Source organism: Apodemus sylvaticus, chromosome 19 (assembly GCF_947179515.1).
Source record: "Apodemus sylvaticus chromosome 19, mApoSyl1.1, whole genome shotgun sequence".
Taxonomy (NCBI): Eukaryota; Metazoa; Chordata; class Mammalia; order Rodentia; family Muridae; genus Apodemus; species Apodemus sylvaticus.
In genome coordinates, this window is record NC_067490.1 from 9,770,749 (window position 1) to 9,789,945 (window position 19,197).

Here is a 19,197-nt window from a genome sequence, read left to right on the forward strand (position 1 = left end):
AAACGAAGAATTGAAGGATGCACACACAATGCATCCTTAGAGCCAAGGGCCATGCCCAAAACCATGACAGGTAGACACCAGGTGGAGAGGCAGACAGCCCAGGTGTCCCCCAGCTGCAGGCCGAGACAGAGTGACCAGCCCAACACCATAGCAAGCATGTCTGGTGTGTATGGGTGGGAGAACTCTCTAATGATTGAGCTGTCCGTCTAAGGAACCATTTTGCCATTCTCACAGGGAGCCAGATGAGAGGTTTCCAGCCCCCAGTAGCCTCTGGGCGATTGCTGGGTCAGGGTGAGAACAGAGGGGTTAAAACAGTCGTGGGACGGAGATGGTACCAGAGATGTGCTCAGAGCGTTGATCCCTTGCCAGGGAATGTCCAGAAAATTCAGGGCACGATGTTCCTGGGGCTTAGGGCTTCTGCAGCTTTTACTAGGCTCAGATCATTCAGTTGTAATCAAAGCTCCGTCCAAACCCGAGTGGGTTTCTGCACACAGGGTACTCCATGTTCCATAACTGTCTGCCATAACTGTGTGTGTGCCCCCACTGTAGACGCAGCTTACTGTGAGACCTGCCTAGCAGAGCCCTCAGGAGTGTGAGCAAGGGGACAGCAGTCACAGGAAGTCGCCACAAGCATTTATCCCCAGTGGAACACTGGGAACCACCAAGAGCATTTGTCCCCAGTGGAACACAGCAAGCCTGGCGCCACAGCCTGGGAATGGGAAATCACAGTGTACAGACTTGACTGACAGATTCAGCGAGCTCAGAAAACAGGGGGGGGGGGGATGGTGCATGGAATCTGCTGTATGCCCAACGGGAGTCTCGGCACTTCCTGTCAGCTACGGTTCAAGTGTGAAATGTCTCCATGAGGTTCACCATGTGCTTGAATACTTGAGACACAGTTGGATACTCTCAGTGGAAGGTCATGGGGGTAGGGCTTGGCAGGGGATCACTGTTGTGGTGTATCTGACCATATGGTCAAGCCTTGGAACTGGTGTGTGGGAGGAATGTGGAGGAGTCTGGGGCGGGAAAAGGTCTGGAATATTGTAAAAGGAGCTTAATAGGCAAGTCTGTTGGTAGGTCACATGATCAGAGGTCATCGCAGACAGTGAAGACCTGACTCAGATTTCAAAGACTAGGGCTCTTCTGGGACCTGGGCTCAAGGCCATTCAGGGTAACAAGGGGCTGGGACTAAGTTCAAAATTAGGGGATTAATTTGTTTGATGAAGGGAATTTTAAAGGCAGCCTAGCATCGGGCTGTGGCGTGGTTGATGCTTGCTGACTTTGTCCAGGTTTACCGTGAGGATTCTGAACAGAAAGCGTAGCAGAAAGATGTGGAGAATGTGCGGCTGAGTGAGAAAAGGTGTAGCGGAGCATTTAAAGTCTCCCACAAAGCAGCTGCCAGTATAGCAGACACCAAGAGACGCAGTCATAACTGCAGAAGATCAGCACACATAAGGAAAAACTCCATATTATGAACTAGGAAGTAGAGATAAGGCCTTGAGAAGGCAACTTGACCCTGGTCCAACAAGACCATCTATGTTCCCTCTGTAGAGGTCCACAGAGGCTGCAGTGGATGTGGGGAAGGACGTCCTCAAGGGTCTTTTTATCCCATTTTGTCCCCACTCAGAAACTAGGTCATAAACCATTTGCTATCCATCCTATGTGTAAAGTACTTTGCTTCCACAGCTGGTTGGCGTGTCGGGGTTGCTAGTGGGGAGAAGCTGCGGTCTCTGGTTTAGAATCTCACGGTAAAATAGAGGGAGGCCAGGTAAAACCTCTGCAGGGAGTTGTGCTTCTCTAAGTCTCAAGAAGAGAATGGAGGGAGGCCTGACTCTGCCCTTTGTTCTCAGCACTTGTACAACTCTCAGAACATGTGTTCACATGGTAAAAAGATCACTACGAGTTTGCACATAATTTCAAGCCATAAATTGAATAAGAGGTTCATAACAAAGAATGTCTGCATGCACATCCACTAGGAGCAATTATCTGACCAAGAAGTCATCATTTGTTACTAGCTGACAGGTTCATGGAAAGTTAAAGACCATAACTAAGTCATCCTTGAAGTTTCATATGGAAAAACCCAGTCAATGTCTTATCTCCTGTTTTTGTGCCTTCGGTCTGGTGATGTATATCTTCTTCATGACTTTCTGTTAATGTTTTCTGTAACCCCTTTGAAATGTGCCCTAGGTTTTAGAAGTCTGTTGCTATCTCAGAAGCAATTAAGCAGTTCTATTATAAAAGGAATTCTTATAATGTCTTCATCTGCATTGCCATTCTGAGAGGGTCCTGTGCAACACCCTTCTGCAGCTGTGAGCAACTCCAGGTTCACAGTACTGTTTATCCACCATAATGGACTGAGGCCCTTTCCAATGAGAAGCCACAAAAAGCCAACAACAACAACAAACAAAACCCTTAAGTTGTCAAAGATAAAGTAATCAACTCAGTATCTATTCAGTCATGTCACCTTCTAGATTAAGTTACATTTAGACAGATAAAGAGAACCTGGCAGGCTGGAGACAAGGCTCAGAGGTTAAGAGCACCAACTACTCTTCTGAAGGTCCTGAGTTCAAATCCCAGCAACCACATGGTGGCTCAAAACCATTCGTAACAAGATCTGACCTCCTTTTCTGGAGTGTCTGAAGACAGCTACAGTATATATAATAATATAATATATACTGACATATAATAAATAAATAAATCTTTAAAAAAAAGAGAGAGAGAGAACCTGGCACAGAGAGGTTTAGCAGCCTGTCTCTGGCTGTGCAGTAAAACACACCATGATTCCCGCATTCCAACACAGGAGGCAGGAAGTACCGGGAGGAAGTGTAACCCTAAGCAGCTGGGTTTAAAATTCCCCTTGGAGGCAGGGAAAAACAGATTAGCTCCATGGAGCCTCCACAGGATGGCTTCCAGGACAAACACAACAGGTTCCTCCAGACACAGAAGGAACAAGATAATAAACAGAGTAGGCACCTCACTGTGACCAAACACGCCAACTCAGTCACAAGGCAGAGAGAAAGCACAACCAAGACAAAAATAATCCCCAAGAGGCAAGGTGCTTTAAAGAGAATGGTCTCCACAGACTCCCATATCTGAATGTTTGGTCTCCTGGTGGACTGTTTGGGAAGGACTAGGAGGTGTGGTCTTGCTGTTGGTCACAGTGTGCTGGACTGTGCTTACAACAGTGCCAGCAACAAACTGTTACACACTGTTGTTTGTCCGTGTTGCTGGCAAAGCTACTGGAATGTGCTTTGGGATTTCTAAAGCCCATATTATCCCCAGTTAGCTCTCTCTGCACCATGCTTGTGCACTGAGGCATAAGCTCTCAGCTACTGCTCCAACATCACGCTTGCCTGCCTGCCTGCCCGCCTCCTGCCTGCCTGCCTTCTGCCTGCCTGCCTTCTGCCTGCCTGCCCGCCTGCCCGCCTGCCTACCTGCCCACCTGCCCACCTCCCCACCTGTCTGCCTTCTGCCTGCCCGCCTGCCCGCCTGCCTGCCTTCTGCCTGCCAGCATGCCCCCCACCCCATCCACAGTGGTCATGGACTCCAGCCCTCTGGAACTGTGAGCCCCGAATTAAATGCTTCCTTTTATAAGTTGACATGGTCATGGTGTTTGTCATGACACTAGACAAAGACAAGAAATAACAGTTACAGAGCTGGATGGATGGCTCAGTAGTTAAGAGCACTGACTGCTTTTCTAGAGGATCTGGGTTCAGGTTTCAGCACTTCCATCTGGTACTTACGTTGGTCTGAAACTCCATCTTTAGTGGGTTCAGCATTCTATTCTGGATTATATTCATGTGCATCAACACACACACACACACACACACACACACACCACACAAACATACCACACACACACACACAAAATTTAAAAAATCTTATTTTAAAAAGGAAATAAATAATTGGGGACTATATTCATGTGCATAAACACACACACATACACACACACACTTTTAAAATCTTCTTTCACAAAGGGAAAATTATTGGGGACACTGTCTTAGCTGAGTGCTTAGGAGCTAAACACCTGTGAATACGAACACTGGTCTCTGAAGGGCTCCAGGTCACAGGTCACAGAGGTCCCTGTACGTTTGTGTGTTCTACAGCATTCCTGACATCCCACGTGCCCATCAACAGGCATGGATAGAAAGTGTGTGAGCGTGCACAGGAGACCATCTTTCCAAAAGGCAAAGAAAGTCATGTTGTTTTTCAGGAACTGGCTGTCATGGGGACAGTCACATAAGAACCCAGCCAATTCTTACAGAGATAAACATTGTAAAACTTTATCCCATTTGAGGTTTCTAGATTGTATATGGTTTCAAAATTATGTACCTGCAGATTAAAACCAATAGGAATGAAACTATCTGGAGAACAAAGGGGATTAGTTAGAGGGAGAGGAGGGGTGAGGAGGGAGGAGGGGGGTGAGGAAAGGATATAGTATATGTACAATATGCTCCTGTAAGACACAAACATTCAAGGCTGGGTCCGAGTGTCCACGCTGGACAGGTGTCAGGAGATTTTCACTTAGCAGCCAGAAGGGCCCTGTGTTTGGCAGCTATGAGCTCTGGGCTGAGTCCTCACTGTCGGCGCCCCTCCCCCAACCCCAGGTGTGATGGGTGCAAGGTGGAGCCTCAGGATGGGGTCAGTGACTCTGGTCACACTGCAGGGACAGTCCCCTTCCACAGGTCAGAATGTGGTCTGTAACTGTGAGTTCTAAAGCCCCCTGAAAACATCTGACTGCCCCTGAGCTGACTTCCAGCCCTCAGTGCTGGGGGGAATCCATGTTTGTGGTCTAAGGCTCCAGGCGGCAGCAGTTTGTCTTGTGACTGGACTAAACAGGCAGAGGCAAGCCAGCAGGAAAACTAGGATGTGGGGCTAGTGGGGTACAGAGACATGACCCAAGTCTCAATTAGCAGTGAAGTGTGAAGTTCAAGTCGATCACATGGTGTGGTGCGAATTGTCCTGGCTATTGACAATGGTGGGCTCCAACATTACACCCGCTGCTAACATGACAGCAACCTATGACAGCCAACCCAGTGATGTGACTGAGTCTTAGATACAGTGTGTCACATATTTTCTGTTCCTATAATGAACTGCCCAAGGCCAGGTGCTTATGAAGAAGAGAGGTTTATACAGTTTGTGGCTCAGGAGGCTGAAAGCCCTGCAGTCAGGTCCCAGTTCTGTCATGGTCTCCTACCCACTGCATGGTACCATGGTGGATGGTGGCCTGGGAGGAGGTCACAGGAGGGCAGGGGAACCCCTGGGGGGAGAAGGAATTAGTCCTGCCCTTCACCATGCCCCACCTTTAGGTACTACCCCATCAGGGACCAGGCTCCAAAGACAGACTCTGGGGACCCTGTCCAGCCACATTCACACAGCACTAGGTGGAAAACCTAGTGATTAAGTCAACTCCACCTGTTCGTGTTCCCACTTTCAACCTGGCGCTGTGGGGTTTTCCCGTGTGAGGCGGGAGCTTCTGGATAGTTCTGTGAGCACATGTCAGGTCCCCAGGCGAGCCAAGGCAGAGTATCCCATAAGGCACAGCGCCGAGCCAGCCTGTCTCACTCAGGAACTTCCCAAACTCCTCAGCTTCAAAAGCTGAAAAACCAGTGTGAACTCACAGCTCAGAGGAAAGCCCGCAGCAAAGAGACCACGTCCCACAGTCAGTCAGTCAGTCAGTCAGTCAGTCAGTCAGTCAGACTAAGCGATGGCTTCCAGGATGCTGCATGGCATGGGGGCTCCCCCCCCACGGCTGCTTCTCCCCTCCAGAAATGGGGTTCCTGTGCTCCATGCTCCCTAACTGTTCTGACTCATTGCTGAAGGGTGTGCTTGTCTGACTGCAGCTCTCCATGATGGGGAAATGAGCTTCATTTCCAGAACTCTCCAAGGAGGGAATGGCCGCCTTTCAAGGCCAGGCCGGCTGCCATCAGGGGAGACCCTCAGGGATGAGTCATGGTGCCAAGGACTGAAAACTGCCCTGCCCAGCACCTTCCGCAAATGAAGCTCTTACATGGGATCTGAACGCCTGGTCGACCGCTCTCAGGGTTGCAGGGTCAGTCCTCAGAACAGATCAGGCGCTGGGCAAAGAAAGGGCTCAGTAGACCGACCCACTGCCTGGCCCTCCCTCCAAGTTGCCTTGGAGCTTGGAAGAAACTTGACCAGGCCCATGTTTACTCAAAGACTGCAAGGGGCTGTCCCTTCAGGTAAGGACCAGCAAGATAAACCACGGCAGGCAGCGGGACCCTGGGCTGCTGGAGCACTGAGCCATCTGCCCATCAACTCCCAGAATTCCCATTCTGCTGACAAACTCATGCCTTAAAAAAAGTGATTTGATATATTTGTGTGTGTTTGTGTGTCTTTGTGTCTATGTGTGTATCTTTGTGTATGTGTTTGTATGTGAATTTGTGTAGATGTATGTGTGAGTGTATGTGTGTTTATGTATTTGTGTGTTTGTGTATGTGTATGACTGTGTGTGTGTGTATATGAGTGTGGATTTGTGAATATCTTGTGTGTGTTTGTGTGTGAGTGTGTATGTATGATTGTGTGTGTATGTGTTTAGATATGTAAGTGTACGTTTGTATGTATGTTAGTGTGTGTTTATGTGAATTTGTGTATGGGTACTTATGAATGTGTGTTTGTGTATATGAGTATGTGTTTATGCATGTGAACCTGTTTGTATATTTATATATGTGTGAGTGTGTATATTTGTTGTGTGTATAAGTGTTTGCATGAGTGCATGTTTGTGTGTGTGAGAATGCGCATGGGAATATTTGTGTGTGGATCTGAGTATGTGTGACTGCATGTGTGTGGTGTGTATATGTTTGTCTATGTGTGAGTATTTGTGTGTATGATTGTGTGTGTGAATCTGTATGTTGCTGTGAGTTGTATATAAGTACATGTGTTCCTGTGTGTGTGTGTATATGAGTGTATGAGTTTCTGTGTGTGACTGTGAAAATGAGTGTCTGTAAGACTGTGTGCGTGTGTGTGCATATTTGTTGTGTACAAGTGTGAATGTATGTGCGTGACTATGAGTGTGTATGAGTCTGTGTGTAAGTTTGTTGTGTGTATAAGTGCTTGTGTGTGTGAGTGTGTTGTGTGTGGGTTAATGTGTGTGTGTTGTATAGCTGTGGATGTCAGATGACAACTGGCTGAAGTCAGTTCTCTCTTGCTACTTGTAGGATCTGGGAATCAATCTCAGGTCTGCAGCCTCTTCCTGGGTGCCTCAGTCCCATGACGATCTCACTCACCACCCCACTGAGATCTCACTAGTCCACTGAGATCTCACTAGCCCACTGAGATCTCACCAGTCCACTGAGATCTCACTAGTCCACTGAGATCTCACCAGTCCACTGAGATCTCACCAGCCCACTGAGATCTCACCAGCCCCGCCCCCCCTGTTCTGTGTGGTGCTCAGGAGCAAGTGGCAAATCTACCAAAGCTGGTCTCAGCCCCTGGTACTTCCAGCCCTTCATCCAAGGCCTCCTCCGACAGAGCTCTGTCGGCACCGTGATCAAGCCACACAGGAGGCACACAAGGAGACAAGCCACCAGGGGTGTAGAAACTTCTGGAAACAGAGGCGAGTCCCAGAAATGACCAATCAAACTGGAAAGCAATAGATGCAGGAGCTTACAGAACCAGACCAGCACCACAAGCTCTTCTGAGAAGCTCATTTTATTTCACAAGATAGTGAGCAGGGGGGAGGGGGATGCGAGAATGGGGAGGGGCGCTGAGCGGAGGAGGGGAGTCACAGAGAAGGAGACCCAAGGTCAACTCAGCTCTGAGGCCTGCACAGGGGGACAGGAGCCCCGAGCAGGTGTCAGGCCTGGGCAGAGCCTGGCTGGCCGAACCATGGCGGGTGACTGGGAGCCCACAGAGGGTCTCCCTGGAGTCTGCTGGGTAGGGACACTTCAGAGGAGCTGGCCACACACAGAGAGGACAGCCAGGTAGCCAGTGGAAAGGCAACATTGGCTGCAGCTCAAGGCCAGGGTCCCAGAGGAGACTCGGGTCACATGACGCCTGTTCCCATGGGTGGCCAGAAGGTTCGCAGGACTCACAGCTTGTCAGCTGGTCACAGGAAAGTAGCCACCATCAGGCCAGATGAAAAGGAGCGTGGGAAAGTCAAACCAGGAGATACTGGGGGCTAAGCAGGGAGACAAGGGTATGCGGCTGAGCCCAGTTGTGGGAGCAGGCCCGCTTGGCTCAAGACTCTGAGGGTATCAGGCCTGCACCTGGGGACTCTAAAGCATGGGACAGGCCCTCAGCAGCTGGACTTCTGGCCACAGCAGGCCTGTCTGGAGCAGGCAGGACGGCACAGAAGGGACACACAGGAGGCTGGGCGACAGCAGCTGGGCTGGCAGGAGGAGGCACAGCAGGAGGAGGTGGGCACACAGCAGGCAGGTCTGCACACAGGGCGGCACAGCAGGGACATGCTGGAGCAGGGCTTGCAGCACACAGGCTTGCAGCACACAGGAGCACAGCAGGAGGGCTGGCAGCAGGAGGAGGAGGAGCCAGAGCAGATGGGGGTGCAGCACACAGGCTTGCAGCAGACAGGCACACAGCAGGGGGGTTGACAGCATGAGGACTGGCAGCTAGACTGCTGGCAGCATGATCCAGAGCAGATGGGTGTGCAGCAGACAGGCTTACAGCAAAGGGTCACACAGCAAGGCTGCTGGCAGGGGGAGCAGGTGCAGCAAGCTGGCTGGCAGCTAGACTGCTGGCAGCATGAGGGTGTGCAGCAGGAGGATTGGCAGCAGGGGCTGGACACACAGCTCACTGGGGTGCAGACGAGGGTCAGGCAGGGGGCGGGGCCACAACAGCTGGACTGGCAGCAGCTAGGTTGGCAGCAGCTGGGGACACAGCAAGGAACACAGCAGCTGGACTGGCAGCAGCTGGGTTGGCAGCAGCTAGACTGGCAGCAGCTGGGGGCACAGCAGCTGGACTGGCAGCAGCTGGGTTGGCAGCAGCTGGGGGCACAGCAGCTGGGTTGGCAGCAGCTGGACTGGCAGCAGCTGGGGGCACAGCAGCAGGGCTCACAGCAGCTCTCTGGGCAGTCGTCCACCTGCCAGGAGGAGCTGGTGCAAGCGTCAGAGCAGACGGACCTGGTGGAGGCGGCCATGGCGGGGTTGGCTGGAGGAGGGTGAGTGTGTGTTGAGTGACTGTGTGTGAGTGTATGTGAGGAGCTCTGGTGGCCGCCTTTATACCCCTGTGCTGCTTACTGAATAGTGTTGTGCCTCAGTTCCTGACTTCCTTTTCCTCCTTGTGTTTGGAGTCAGACTGTGGCTGTCAACAAATATTGCTGTCTGGTGAGACTCTGGAGCTGTTTTTATCCCTGGGGGAGATGCTCAGATTACACAGAAAGCAGGGATAGGCAGTCAGTCAGGTGACATTCTGCAGGTGGCAGCCACTGTCCTTTTCTCAGAAGTCTTAGTTCTTGAGGGAGCTCCTCTGGTGGAGTAGGGATGGAGCGGGGGCACCAGGCTGTGGGCTTTGAGGGTGGTGGTATGTGCTCCTAAACTGTTCTGTAGGACCTGCTGTCTAGGGATGCCTCCAATTGTCAGGGATACCGTCACACCTGTGGCAGGCCCCGGGAAGCCTGCCTAGAGCCCAGGTTGGCTCATAGATGGTATGAGAAAGAGGCAGGTCTGGGATCATGACAGCGACCCACTGTGAAGTGGATGCCTTCTGGCAAATTCCTTGTTGAGCCTCTTGGGAGCTCCCGGAAGCGCCCATACTGTGCTTGCCACCTTTGCCTCCTCTGAACCCTGGCAGCCTCTCCTGTTCTCAGAGCTCCTGTGGCCCCCTGGGCACTGTGAGGACTCAGCACAACTCCACTAAAGGACGCAGACACGGCGCCAGGACAGTTTATTCACTGAACTCTACCCATGTCCACCTTAGCTCCATGCCCAGTATGGCCCCTATACTCTGCCACATTTCTGAGGGTTGAGACACATCCTTGGGAATACTCTGGGCGGCAGAGTCTCCACATAGCTTCTCACTCTATTGGGCACTGGCTGGGACGGGTGGATGGCAGGGCTTGGAACATCCGTGGTTCTGACAGAGGAGTGAGATGCTGTGCTAGGACCCTCCATGCTTTAGATGGAATATCTTGTGGATTGTGTGGGTGCATCGTCTGTCAATTAAAAAGCCTATGGCCGGTGGCATAGGCAGGAGATAGAGGTGGGACTCCGGGAGAGAGAAAGGATTAGATAGAGCCAGGGCAGATCATCAGCCCTGGAAGATGTAGAGACAGACACGTGGTACCTGCGGGCAGGTAACCAGCCACATGGCAGAATGTAAGTTAAAATAAATGCGTCATCTTTAGTTATGGTCTAGTCAGAGTAGAGCCTAGCTATATGGCCAAGGTATTTGTAAATATATTTTGAGTCTGAGTCTTATTTCTGGGAGCACGGGGCTCGGAGGCAGAGCCAGGCCTAACTTCTACCCCATGCGATCAGATGGAGACGTTCCATTTCAAACAAAGGCTGAAAACTATCAGGTTTATTGAAAAATGTTGATCTTCACACCCAGGGAGTTCAGCTGATGGGATGGGGCCCACCTGGTAGATTGGCGAGCAAAGCCTTACAATGAGAAAGCTGAGTCCCAGCCCAGGGGAAGATCCTGAAAACTGCCAAAGGAACCCTTGGAAAAGCAAGGGCTAGCCTTGGCCTGACACCTGGAGGCCAGAGGCTGTGGGTGAGAATTACAGACACAGCAAAACCAGTCAGAAGCTAAGGTAGAATAGAGGGAGGCATCCTGATAAGCAAAACCAAGAGCCTCCGCTGTCAGGAGATGATGCACCCTTCAGAAAAAAGCAGCAGGGTACAGGATGGGGAAAAGATTTTACCAGCTACACATCCAAAAGAGGGCTAATATCTAAAACATATAACATGCATAGATCTAAACAGAAGTTCTAGATGAAACACAAATAGCCAAAACAAACCATAACCCCCCCCAAAAAAACCATTTAGCAGGGTTGGAGAGATGGCTCAGTGGTTAAGAGCACTGACTGCTCTTCCAGAGGTCCTGAGTTCAAATCCCAGCAACTACATGATGGCTTATAACCATCTCTAATGGGATTTGATGTTCTCTTCTGGTGTGTCTGAAGAGAACTACAGTGTACTCATATAAATAAAATAAATCTTTTAAAAAAAAATTGAGAAAAGTCCAACACTCTGAGTCATCAGGGAAATGCAAATCAAAACAGCTTTGAGAGTCCATCTTACTCCCATCAGAGTGGCCAAGATCAATAACACAGGTGACAGCTCGTGCTGGTGAGGATGTGGGGGAGGGGAACACTTACTCATTGCTAGCATATGCACAGACTTGTATGGCCACTGGAAATCAGTGTGGCAGTCCCTCAGGGAGCTTGGAATAAATCTTTTTTTTAATTCGATATATTCTTTATTTACATTTCAAATGATTTCCCCTTTCTTGGATTCCCCCTCCCAGACAGTCCCATAAGCCCTCTTCCCTTCCCCTGTTCCCCAACACACCCCTTCCCACTTCCCTGTTCTGGTACTCCCCTACACTGCTGCATTAAGCCTTTCCAGGATCGGGGCCACTCCTTCCTTCTTCTTGGGCATCATTTGATATGTGAATTGTGCCTTGGGTATTCCAAGCTTCTAGACTAATAGATGGGAATCAATCTACCTCAAGGTCCAGCTAGAACACCCTTGGGCATCTGCCCAAAGGATGCTTCATCCTACAATAGAGACACTTGCTCAGGTTCATAATAGCCAAAAAATTAAAAACAGCTTAGATGTCCATCAGTGGATGAATGGATTTAAGAAACGTGTTACATCTATACAATAGAATATCACTCAGCTGTTAAAAAATGAAACCACGGACACTCAGAGGTTAAGAGCACATTGACTGCTCTTCCAGAGGTCCTGATTTCAATTCCCAGCAACCACATGGTGGCTCACAACCATCTGTAATGGGATCTGGTGCCCTTTTCTGGTGTGTCTGAAAACAGCAACAGTATGCTCATATACAATAAATAAATTAAAAAAGAAAAAAGAAAAACCCCCACAAAATTAGCAGATAAATTGATGGAGCTGGGAGGAAAGATCATCCTGACTGAGGTAACCCAGATCTAAAATGACAAGTGTGCTATGTATCTACTTCGTGCAGATGTGAACTGTTAAGTCTTCAATAAGCAGGATAAAACCCACAGCACCACAGAGGTTATGTATTGGGAAAGGAATTAGAGCGAAGTGCATCCCACAGAAGGGGAAATAGAATCTATTGTTATAGATGGACAGGATGGGGAAGGACTGGGAGGATTCATAAACAGGGAGTGGGAGAGGCAGTAAGGTAGGGGACACAAGGAGGACAACTAAAATTCAGGACCATTTGGGGGGGTCATCTGGACACCTACTCCAGCTGAAGCTTATATACAGATACAGATACAGATATGCAAGAAATGTAAATAGAATCACCAAATAACGGGGGAGACAAAGCCCCGCCTAGACATCTCTTGTCACCAATGAAACCGGCTGGGAATGGGTTCCATCTAATTGAGTTGCTGACCCAAGGACCCCATGGGAACCCCCAAATAACCCACGCTATTTCCAAGGCTATTGATGGTTCACCAGCTACTGATGGTAGGGCCCTGTTGCTGAAGACAACACTTCGATAACTCGTTGAACATCCCGAGGAGAAGCTGAGCCTACCTAGAGCCTTCACCCTCCTGAGCACTGCCCACACGATACACTGGTGTAATAGTGGCCCAAAAGCTATGGGTGTGACCAACCACTGTCTGGATTTAAGGCCTGCTGCACGAGGTGACCAAGAACCTGAGTCTAGATAGGCCGCGGACCTAGAGGAAAACCACACGCTACTGTTCTGCTAAAGGAGCACAGCGATGGAATGACCCCTAATGACATCCCGCTGTACTCAGAGATCAGTGCCTTGCTCAGCCATCATCAGAGAAGCGTCTCCTGCAGCGGATGGGAACAAATGAGGAGACCCACAACCGGGCAATGTGCAGAGAGTGAGAGACCTTGGAACACTGGGCCCTGAATGGATGTCTACATCAAATCCCTGCCCTCAGGGCTCAGGGAACTGTGCAGAAGAGGAAGGAGAAAGAGTGTAAGAGTCAGAGGGGACGGGGGACGGAGGACACCAAGGAAACAAGGCCTTCTAGATGCCACAGGAGAGATGCACATATGGACTCAGAGACTCAGGCAGCATCCACAGAGCCTGCACGGGTTCAAGGTACATGTGGTTCCAGGGATGGCAGGGGAAGTAGACATGAACCCCCACCCCTAACTCCACCTGATAACCTCAAAAAGGGAAAATTAGTTTTATCCAATAGGGTCTCACTGAGTATACAAACCACATGTAACAGGCAGGCCCTGTGCCTAACAGTAGCTGGTCAATACATGTGTAAACACATGAACACACATGCTAGTACCATGTGCATTACTCAGATAATGCTTTGTCTGGGAATTTGTCTTTCTGATATATATACATATATGTGTATATATATCAGATATACATATGTACACATATCATATATATATATATATGATATATATAAAATTTATTTTTTCCTTACATGTCTTTTGTTTATACATCACAGTTTCCAACTTTGTGTTTTTATTGGATTTTCCTATGTATAAAGTGGGATTTTTTGGGGGGAGGCTCTTTTTGTTTATTTTTGTTTTCTCCTATTCCTGTTTCTATGTATTTATTTTAACTTATTCTATTCACCTGAGGGTGACTGAATCCACAGGAGAAGTCAACGTCCCAGAAGCAACCAGGAGATATCCACAACAGAACAAGAGGCCACATGGTCAACATCTTGCTCCAAGACTCTTTAAAAACCAAACGTTTATGAGCAAGTCATTACAACATCCTGTCCTAGCTCAGATTTATTTCTGTCTATGTGGACTTGCCTGTGAGAATATCTGCGGACATCAGAAGAGGGTATCGGAGCCCTCGGAGCCTGGGTTACAGGTGAGTGTGAGACTTGGGTCTTGGGAAATGAATTTGAAAGAACTTCTGAAAGAGCAGTAAGTGCTCTGAACAAGTCAACCAGCTATGTGAAGAAGAATTCACGCAAGCAATATCTTTTGTGTGTGCATGTGTGTTCATGTGCTGGCACATGTGTGGAGGCCGGAGGCGTCATGAGGTGTCTCCTTCCCTCGCTCCCCACTTTATTTTTTAAGATGGCGTCTCTCCCTGACCCTGGAGCTTGCTGGTTCAACTAGGATGAGTGGCCAGCGAGGTACCCGAGTAGAGCTGAAGCACAAGGGAGGAAAATACAGACCCCGGGGGTTGTTAAGGGACAAGGGACTTATGCAGTAGTCAAATTACCCGAAAACCAACTGCAGAAACTCACAACACACCAAAAACCATTGAGCTGTGCACACCGGTAACCGTACCAGTAGCCACTGAACTGTGACAGCCTCTAGCCATACTGAGAGTCACCAAGCTGTAGATATTCTAGTAACCGCGGAGATAGATGTGTATACTCATGAATTTACTGGTCACCATGGAGCTGCGCCAGCCTGTGGCCATGTATAGCCATCTAGATAGAGAGATGGAGAGATGGAGAGATGGAGAGATGGAGACAGAGATAGAGATAGAGACAGAGATAGAGATAGAGACATATCTCGGTTTGTACCAGTAACCATGGGTCAGGAATGTTCCCGACTGCATCAGCAACCAGCGACCTATGCAGAATCTTGGCTCGAGCAATAACTACTAGGTAACCCAAATCAGGGGCCATGCCAATAATTGATCTGTACAACGGTCACTACAGCAGCAGCCATTGCGTGTGCAAACCAATGGTTAGGCTAGCAACCACTGAGCTGTACACACTCAGGATTCTGCTAACAACCATTAGAACATGCCGTTCCTTGGCTACACCAACAACCATTGTGCAAACTCTTGACTCTACCAACAACAACATAGGCTTTGAGAAACCTATGACTGTATCAACAGCCATGGAGTCATGCAAATTCATGATGAGGTCCACAGTCATCAGGCCACACAAACCTGCTCAAATACCAACAACCACTGGGCAGTGCCAACCTGTGACTGTACCAACAGCCACCAGGCCACGCAAACCTGCTCAAATACCAACAACCACTGGGCAGTGCCAACCTGTGACTGTACCAACAGCCACTAGGCCATGCAAACCTCAAATACCAACAACCACTGGGCAGTGCCAACCTGTGACTGTACCAACAGCCACCAGGCCACGCAAACCTGTTCAATTACCAACAACCACTGGGCAGTGCCAACCTGAGACTGTACCAACAGCCACTGGGTCATAACCCATGCACTACCAACAGCCACCAGGCCGTACAAATCTGTGAATGTTCCAGCGACCACTGAGCCACGTAAACCCACAGCTACACCTTTCACCATTAGGGTTCCACAGACATTGGCTATTTGCCAACCATCAGCTGAGCAAATCCATATATGTCTGGACAACTGTCCCACAACACAGGACAAACCTGTGACCACACCAACAAGCATCAGGCACAAGGCTGCACAGACTGAGCCAACACACCAGTCACTGACGGGGTTCTGATGTGAACAAGGACATCTCCTCCTGACCCAAACAAAGTTCCTGTGACCAAGAGTCTCTCTGTGGCCTAGATCAGTTCAGTGCTTTGTGCCAATGCTGGAAACATGAAGAAAGTCAGGCTACCCTTACCAGAAGAAAAACTAACCTTGGGTGGAAGGTTGGGAACTCTCAAGGTGACGATGATGGAGAATTCTTCAGGGAAGAGATGGCAGCTGGAAAAGATTCTAGAGGCAGGGAAGCTCATGGTACGGGGCTCGGTGGCTGAGAACTGGAGGCCCTGCACCCCCTCCGCCTGCACTATCCGGATCCCACTTGTAGCTCCATCCAGAGGGACCACCTCTGCCAGGATGTCCAGGGGACGAAGGTCTGTAGCAAAGACATAGTGAGGACAGGAGTTAGGTAACGGCTGCACAGTGGGACAGCGCAATGGCGCATTTACAGAGTCTGAGTATTTTCAGATTTTACATCATGAAAGCTGTCAGAGTCATGGTAGAGGCATGGTATCAGGTTGTGAGTCTGAAAGTGAGGAGGTCTGGGATGATGCACAGAAGTAGACCTGCATGGCTGACCAACACACACACACACACACACACACACACACACACACACACACATATGGGGCGGGGTTGGGAGTGGGGAATCATCTCTGAGGACATCTGCAGAGGCAGTGCTCTGCAAACAGTGATGGAGGCTGTGTTTGCTACTGTCCTTGTGGCTGGGGAGTGTTTTAAAATGCCCCACATAAGCCTCACTTTGCCTTTAAAAATGTCCCCTTGCCTGAGCCTTCTTTTGAGCTCACCCACAGTTTGCCACAATGCGTGTTCCAGTTACATTCCTGGGACTTCCAAGACACTGTCTGTTACTCGGTTGTCAACATATGCCACACTTAGCCATGGGAATGGTGAGCACGGCTATCCCAGTTTTACCAGTGAGGAAATGATGGCATCTAACACCAACAGTGAGTCTGTCTCCCCTTTCTGTACATCAGAGAGAGGGGCTATGGCAGGCCGTGCTCCACGTGGTGGCTGAGTTCAGTCAACTATCTGAACCTGTGCCAAGACAAGGATAGGTCTCGCCACAGGCCCAAAGTGCTGGGGCTAGCCCATCAGGAACTGACTTCACCAAAACCATGAGCTAAGTTAAACCTTTCTATTCTCTCAGTTAAAGACCTTGGGGATTTCATCATCCCACCACTGGTGGGAAGCCAGTGCACAAAGGAAAGGCTAGGTGTCCCTGTCTGCTGTGGTCACACAGAAGCTGGTCTGCTTCCTGGGAGGCTCAGGAAAACATGGCTCCTGCAGTGGAGCACACCGAGGATGGGATTCCTAACCACCACCTGCCAGAGAGCAGCTGAGCTGGAACTGAAGCAGAGTATGAGGTGGACCAGACAGAGGCTGGTCAGCCACGGACAAGGTAGGAGGAGCTCAGAGCAAACCCCGGGCCACGTGAGGTGAAATAAACAAGGGACCAATGAAGAGACGGGAGAGGAGCGGATTGACTCTTAGACATGATTCATAGTTCAGTGCATAGTATACAGTGATCAGGTGGATGGGCTGGAGGTACACTCCACAGAACCATGGTACCCAGACAGAGGATGGGGCTGGGGGAAGTAGGGGGGAGTCAGAAATGATGGGCAGGTGGCTCCATAGAAGCTGTCTGTTGGAAGTTTCCCAGAAACTCCTGGCGCTAGTTAGCAGCAGAATGGAAATGGCAGCTTGGCCAGCAGAGGCTTTTGGGTACGGCTCCTACAGGCCACTGGACTGGAACCCCACATGAGCCCCCATTTGATTGGGAGAAAGACAGGTGGCCTGTGAGTAGCACTGACAAGTCAAGTAAGGCTTCTTCTCCAGAATCAATGTCATGGGAAGGAAGGGCCTTTCCCAAGCCTTGTAACACGGGTGCCAACTGTTGTACGTGGTGAAGCCAGCCCTGAGGGAAAGCATCAGCTTACAGGAATAACTGGATTTGGTGATAGGCTTCCGGGTGTGCTGGCCTGCTCCCAAGCAGGAGTTCCAGATGGCCTCAAGTGCGAACATTCCGGAGATGCTGGGTATGAATTCTTGGACCTGCACACATAACTGTATTTGAGAGTAGAGTCTTCGTAGATGACCAAGGTATGGCAGGCCACTAGGTGGGCTACATTCCCCCAGTGTCCTTATAAAATGAAATAATCTGGACTCAACCCACAGGGAGGAAGCAGAGATGAGGGACAATTCACAGAGCCAACAATGCTGGTCGCCCTGGGAGCTAGGTGGCCCCAGCAGACCCCTAGACTCAGACCTAGCAACACTGACACCTGAGATGAATGTCAGTTTTCATGGTGTGAGATGGTGACACCCCAGTTAGCCATACACTTGGGGCCCCTGGCTGCACACTGAGGAAACTGATACACCCTTGCAAGGAAATTCTAGTTTTGCTACCATGAAATCCCACCGGCCCTCACTAACCACCACTACAGAAGTACAGAGTCTGGACCCGGGCCAGAGGCCCAGAGCCAGGAGTGATCCGTGGCTATATGTCCCTCCATCACCATCAGTACCTCAGACCAGTCCTGCCTTCCCCCCAAACAAGCCAGGAAGAAAGTGCATGTGATCAATACATACACAACTTGTCGGTATGAGAGTGAACACAAGGCGGGGCCCCAGCAACACGGGCAGCCACGCGGGAAATAAAAACAGGAACGGGGCCAACAGCAACCAGGAAGGACTGCTCAACAGGCTGGGCCAGGGAGTATAAAGGCAGTGTGTCCTTCCCCTGACACATGAACACACACAGTCACTCACCACACACACACCCTTCTCCAGCCAACCCCGCCATGGCCGCCTCCACCAGGTCTGTCTGCTCTGATGCTTGCACCAGCTCCTCCTGGCAGGTGGACGACTGCCCAGAGAGCTGCTGTGAGCCCTGCTGCTGTGCCCCCAGCTGCTGCCAGTCTAGCTGCTGCCAACCCAGCTGCTGCCAGTCCAGCTGCTGCCAACCCAGCTGCTGTGTTCCTTGCTGTGCCCCCAGCTGCTGTGCCCCTGCCCCCTGCCTGACCCTCGTCTGCACCCCAGTGAGCTGTGTGTCCAGCCCCTGCTGCCAATCCTCCTGCTGCACACCCTCATGCTGCCAGCAGTCTAGCTGCCAGCCAGCTTGCTGCACCTGCTCCCCCTGCCAGCAGCCCTGCTGTGTGACCCTTTGCTGCAAGCCTGTCTGCTGCACACCCATCTGCTCTGGGTCATGCTGCCAGCAGTCTAGCTGCCAGTCCCCATGCTGCCAGCCCTCTTGCTGTGTGCCTGTCTGCTGCAAGCCTGTGTGCTGCACCCCCATCTGCTCTGGCTCCTCCTCCTCCTGCTGCCAGCCCTCCTGCTGTGCTCCTGTGTGCTGCAAGCCTGTGTGCTGCAAGCCCTGCTCCAGTGTGTCCCTGCTGTGTCGCCCTGTGTGCAGACCTGCCTGCTGTGTGCCCACCTCCTCCTGCTGTGCCTCCTGCTGCCAGCCCAGCTGCTGTCGCCCAGCCTCCTGTGTGTCCCTGCTGTGCCGCCCTGCCTGCTCCAGACAGGCCTGCTGTGGCCAGAAGTCCAGCTGTTGAGGGTCTATTTCTGGTGCCAGCTGGCTCAGGTCCCTTCCTGGGGCCCCTCTCAGCTTCTCCAGTCTGACCCTGATCTGGGATAAAC

The 19,197-nt window shown here is 50.5% G+C and overlaps 3 protein-coding genes across 13 annotated transcripts in view; 1 reads left to right on the top strand and 2 right to left on the bottom strand.

The window, feature by feature from the left end:
* Tspear (thrombospondin type laminin G domain and EAR repeats) overlaps positions 1 to 19,197 on the bottom strand; it is a 178,522-nt gene that overhangs the window by 40,657 nt on the left and 118,668 nt on the right. The window contains exon 2 of the mRNA XM_052163780.1: positions 15,690 to 15,910. Within this exon, the coding sequence (XP_052019740.1) occupies positions 15,690 to 15,910 (221 nt within the window). The remainder of the gene's footprint in view (positions 1 to 15,689; positions 15,911 to 19,197) is intronic.
* On the bottom strand, positions 8,258 to 9,115 carry LOC127669652 (keratin-associated protein 10-8-like). Of its 9 annotated transcripts, none has more exons than XM_052163790.1 (2): positions 9,017 to 9,115; positions 8,258 to 8,821 (listed from the first exon to the last, which is right to left on the bottom strand). In XM_052163790.1, the coding sequence occupies exons 1-2, from the start codon at positions 9,113 to 9,115 to the stop codon at positions 8,258 to 8,260; spliced, it is 663 nt and encodes a 220-aa protein (XP_052019750.1). The 9 variants fall into 9 exon arrangements, with proteins under 9 accessions (XP_052019750.1, XP_052019749.1, XP_052019747.1 ...); XM_052163789.1 differs by having other exon boundaries at positions 8,258 to 8,816; positions 9,000 to 9,115; XM_052163787.1 differs by having other exon boundaries at positions 8,258 to 8,846; positions 9,000 to 9,115.
* Positions 18,360 to 19,112, top strand: LOC127669661 (keratin-associated protein 10-3-like). Of its 3 annotated transcripts, none has more exons than XM_052163818.1 (2): positions 18,360 to 18,505; positions 18,554 to 19,112. In XM_052163818.1, exons 1-2 carry the CDS (start codon positions 18,360 to 18,362, stop codon positions 19,110 to 19,112), a joined length of 705 nt encoding a protein of 234 aa, XP_052019778.1. The 3 variants fall into 3 exon arrangements, with proteins under 3 accessions (XP_052019778.1, XP_052019779.1, XP_052019781.1); XM_052163819.1 differs by having other exon boundaries at positions 18,360 to 18,475; XM_052163821.1 differs by having other exon boundaries at positions 18,360 to 18,448; positions 18,536 to 19,112.

Bases quoted from the DNA above. Each gene is read 5' to 3' on its own strand.
- LOC127669652 (XM_052163782.1), bottom strand. From the start codon at position 9,115: ATGGCCGCCTCCACCAGGTCCGTCTGCTCTGACGCTTGCACCAGCTCC. The intron at 8,757-8,822 runs GTCCAGCTGTTG...CTGTGTGTCCAG, and splicing joins TGCCAACCTAGCTGCTGCCA to CCCCTGCTGCCAATCCTCCT.
- LOC127669661 (XM_052163818.1), top strand. From the start codon at position 18,360: ATGGCCGCCTCCACCAGGTCTGTCTGCTCTGATGCTTGCACCAGCTCC. The intron at 18,506-18,553 runs GTCCAGCTGCTG...CTGTGCCCCCAG, and splicing joins TGCCAACCCAGCTGCTGCCA to CTGCTGTGCCCCTGCCCCCT.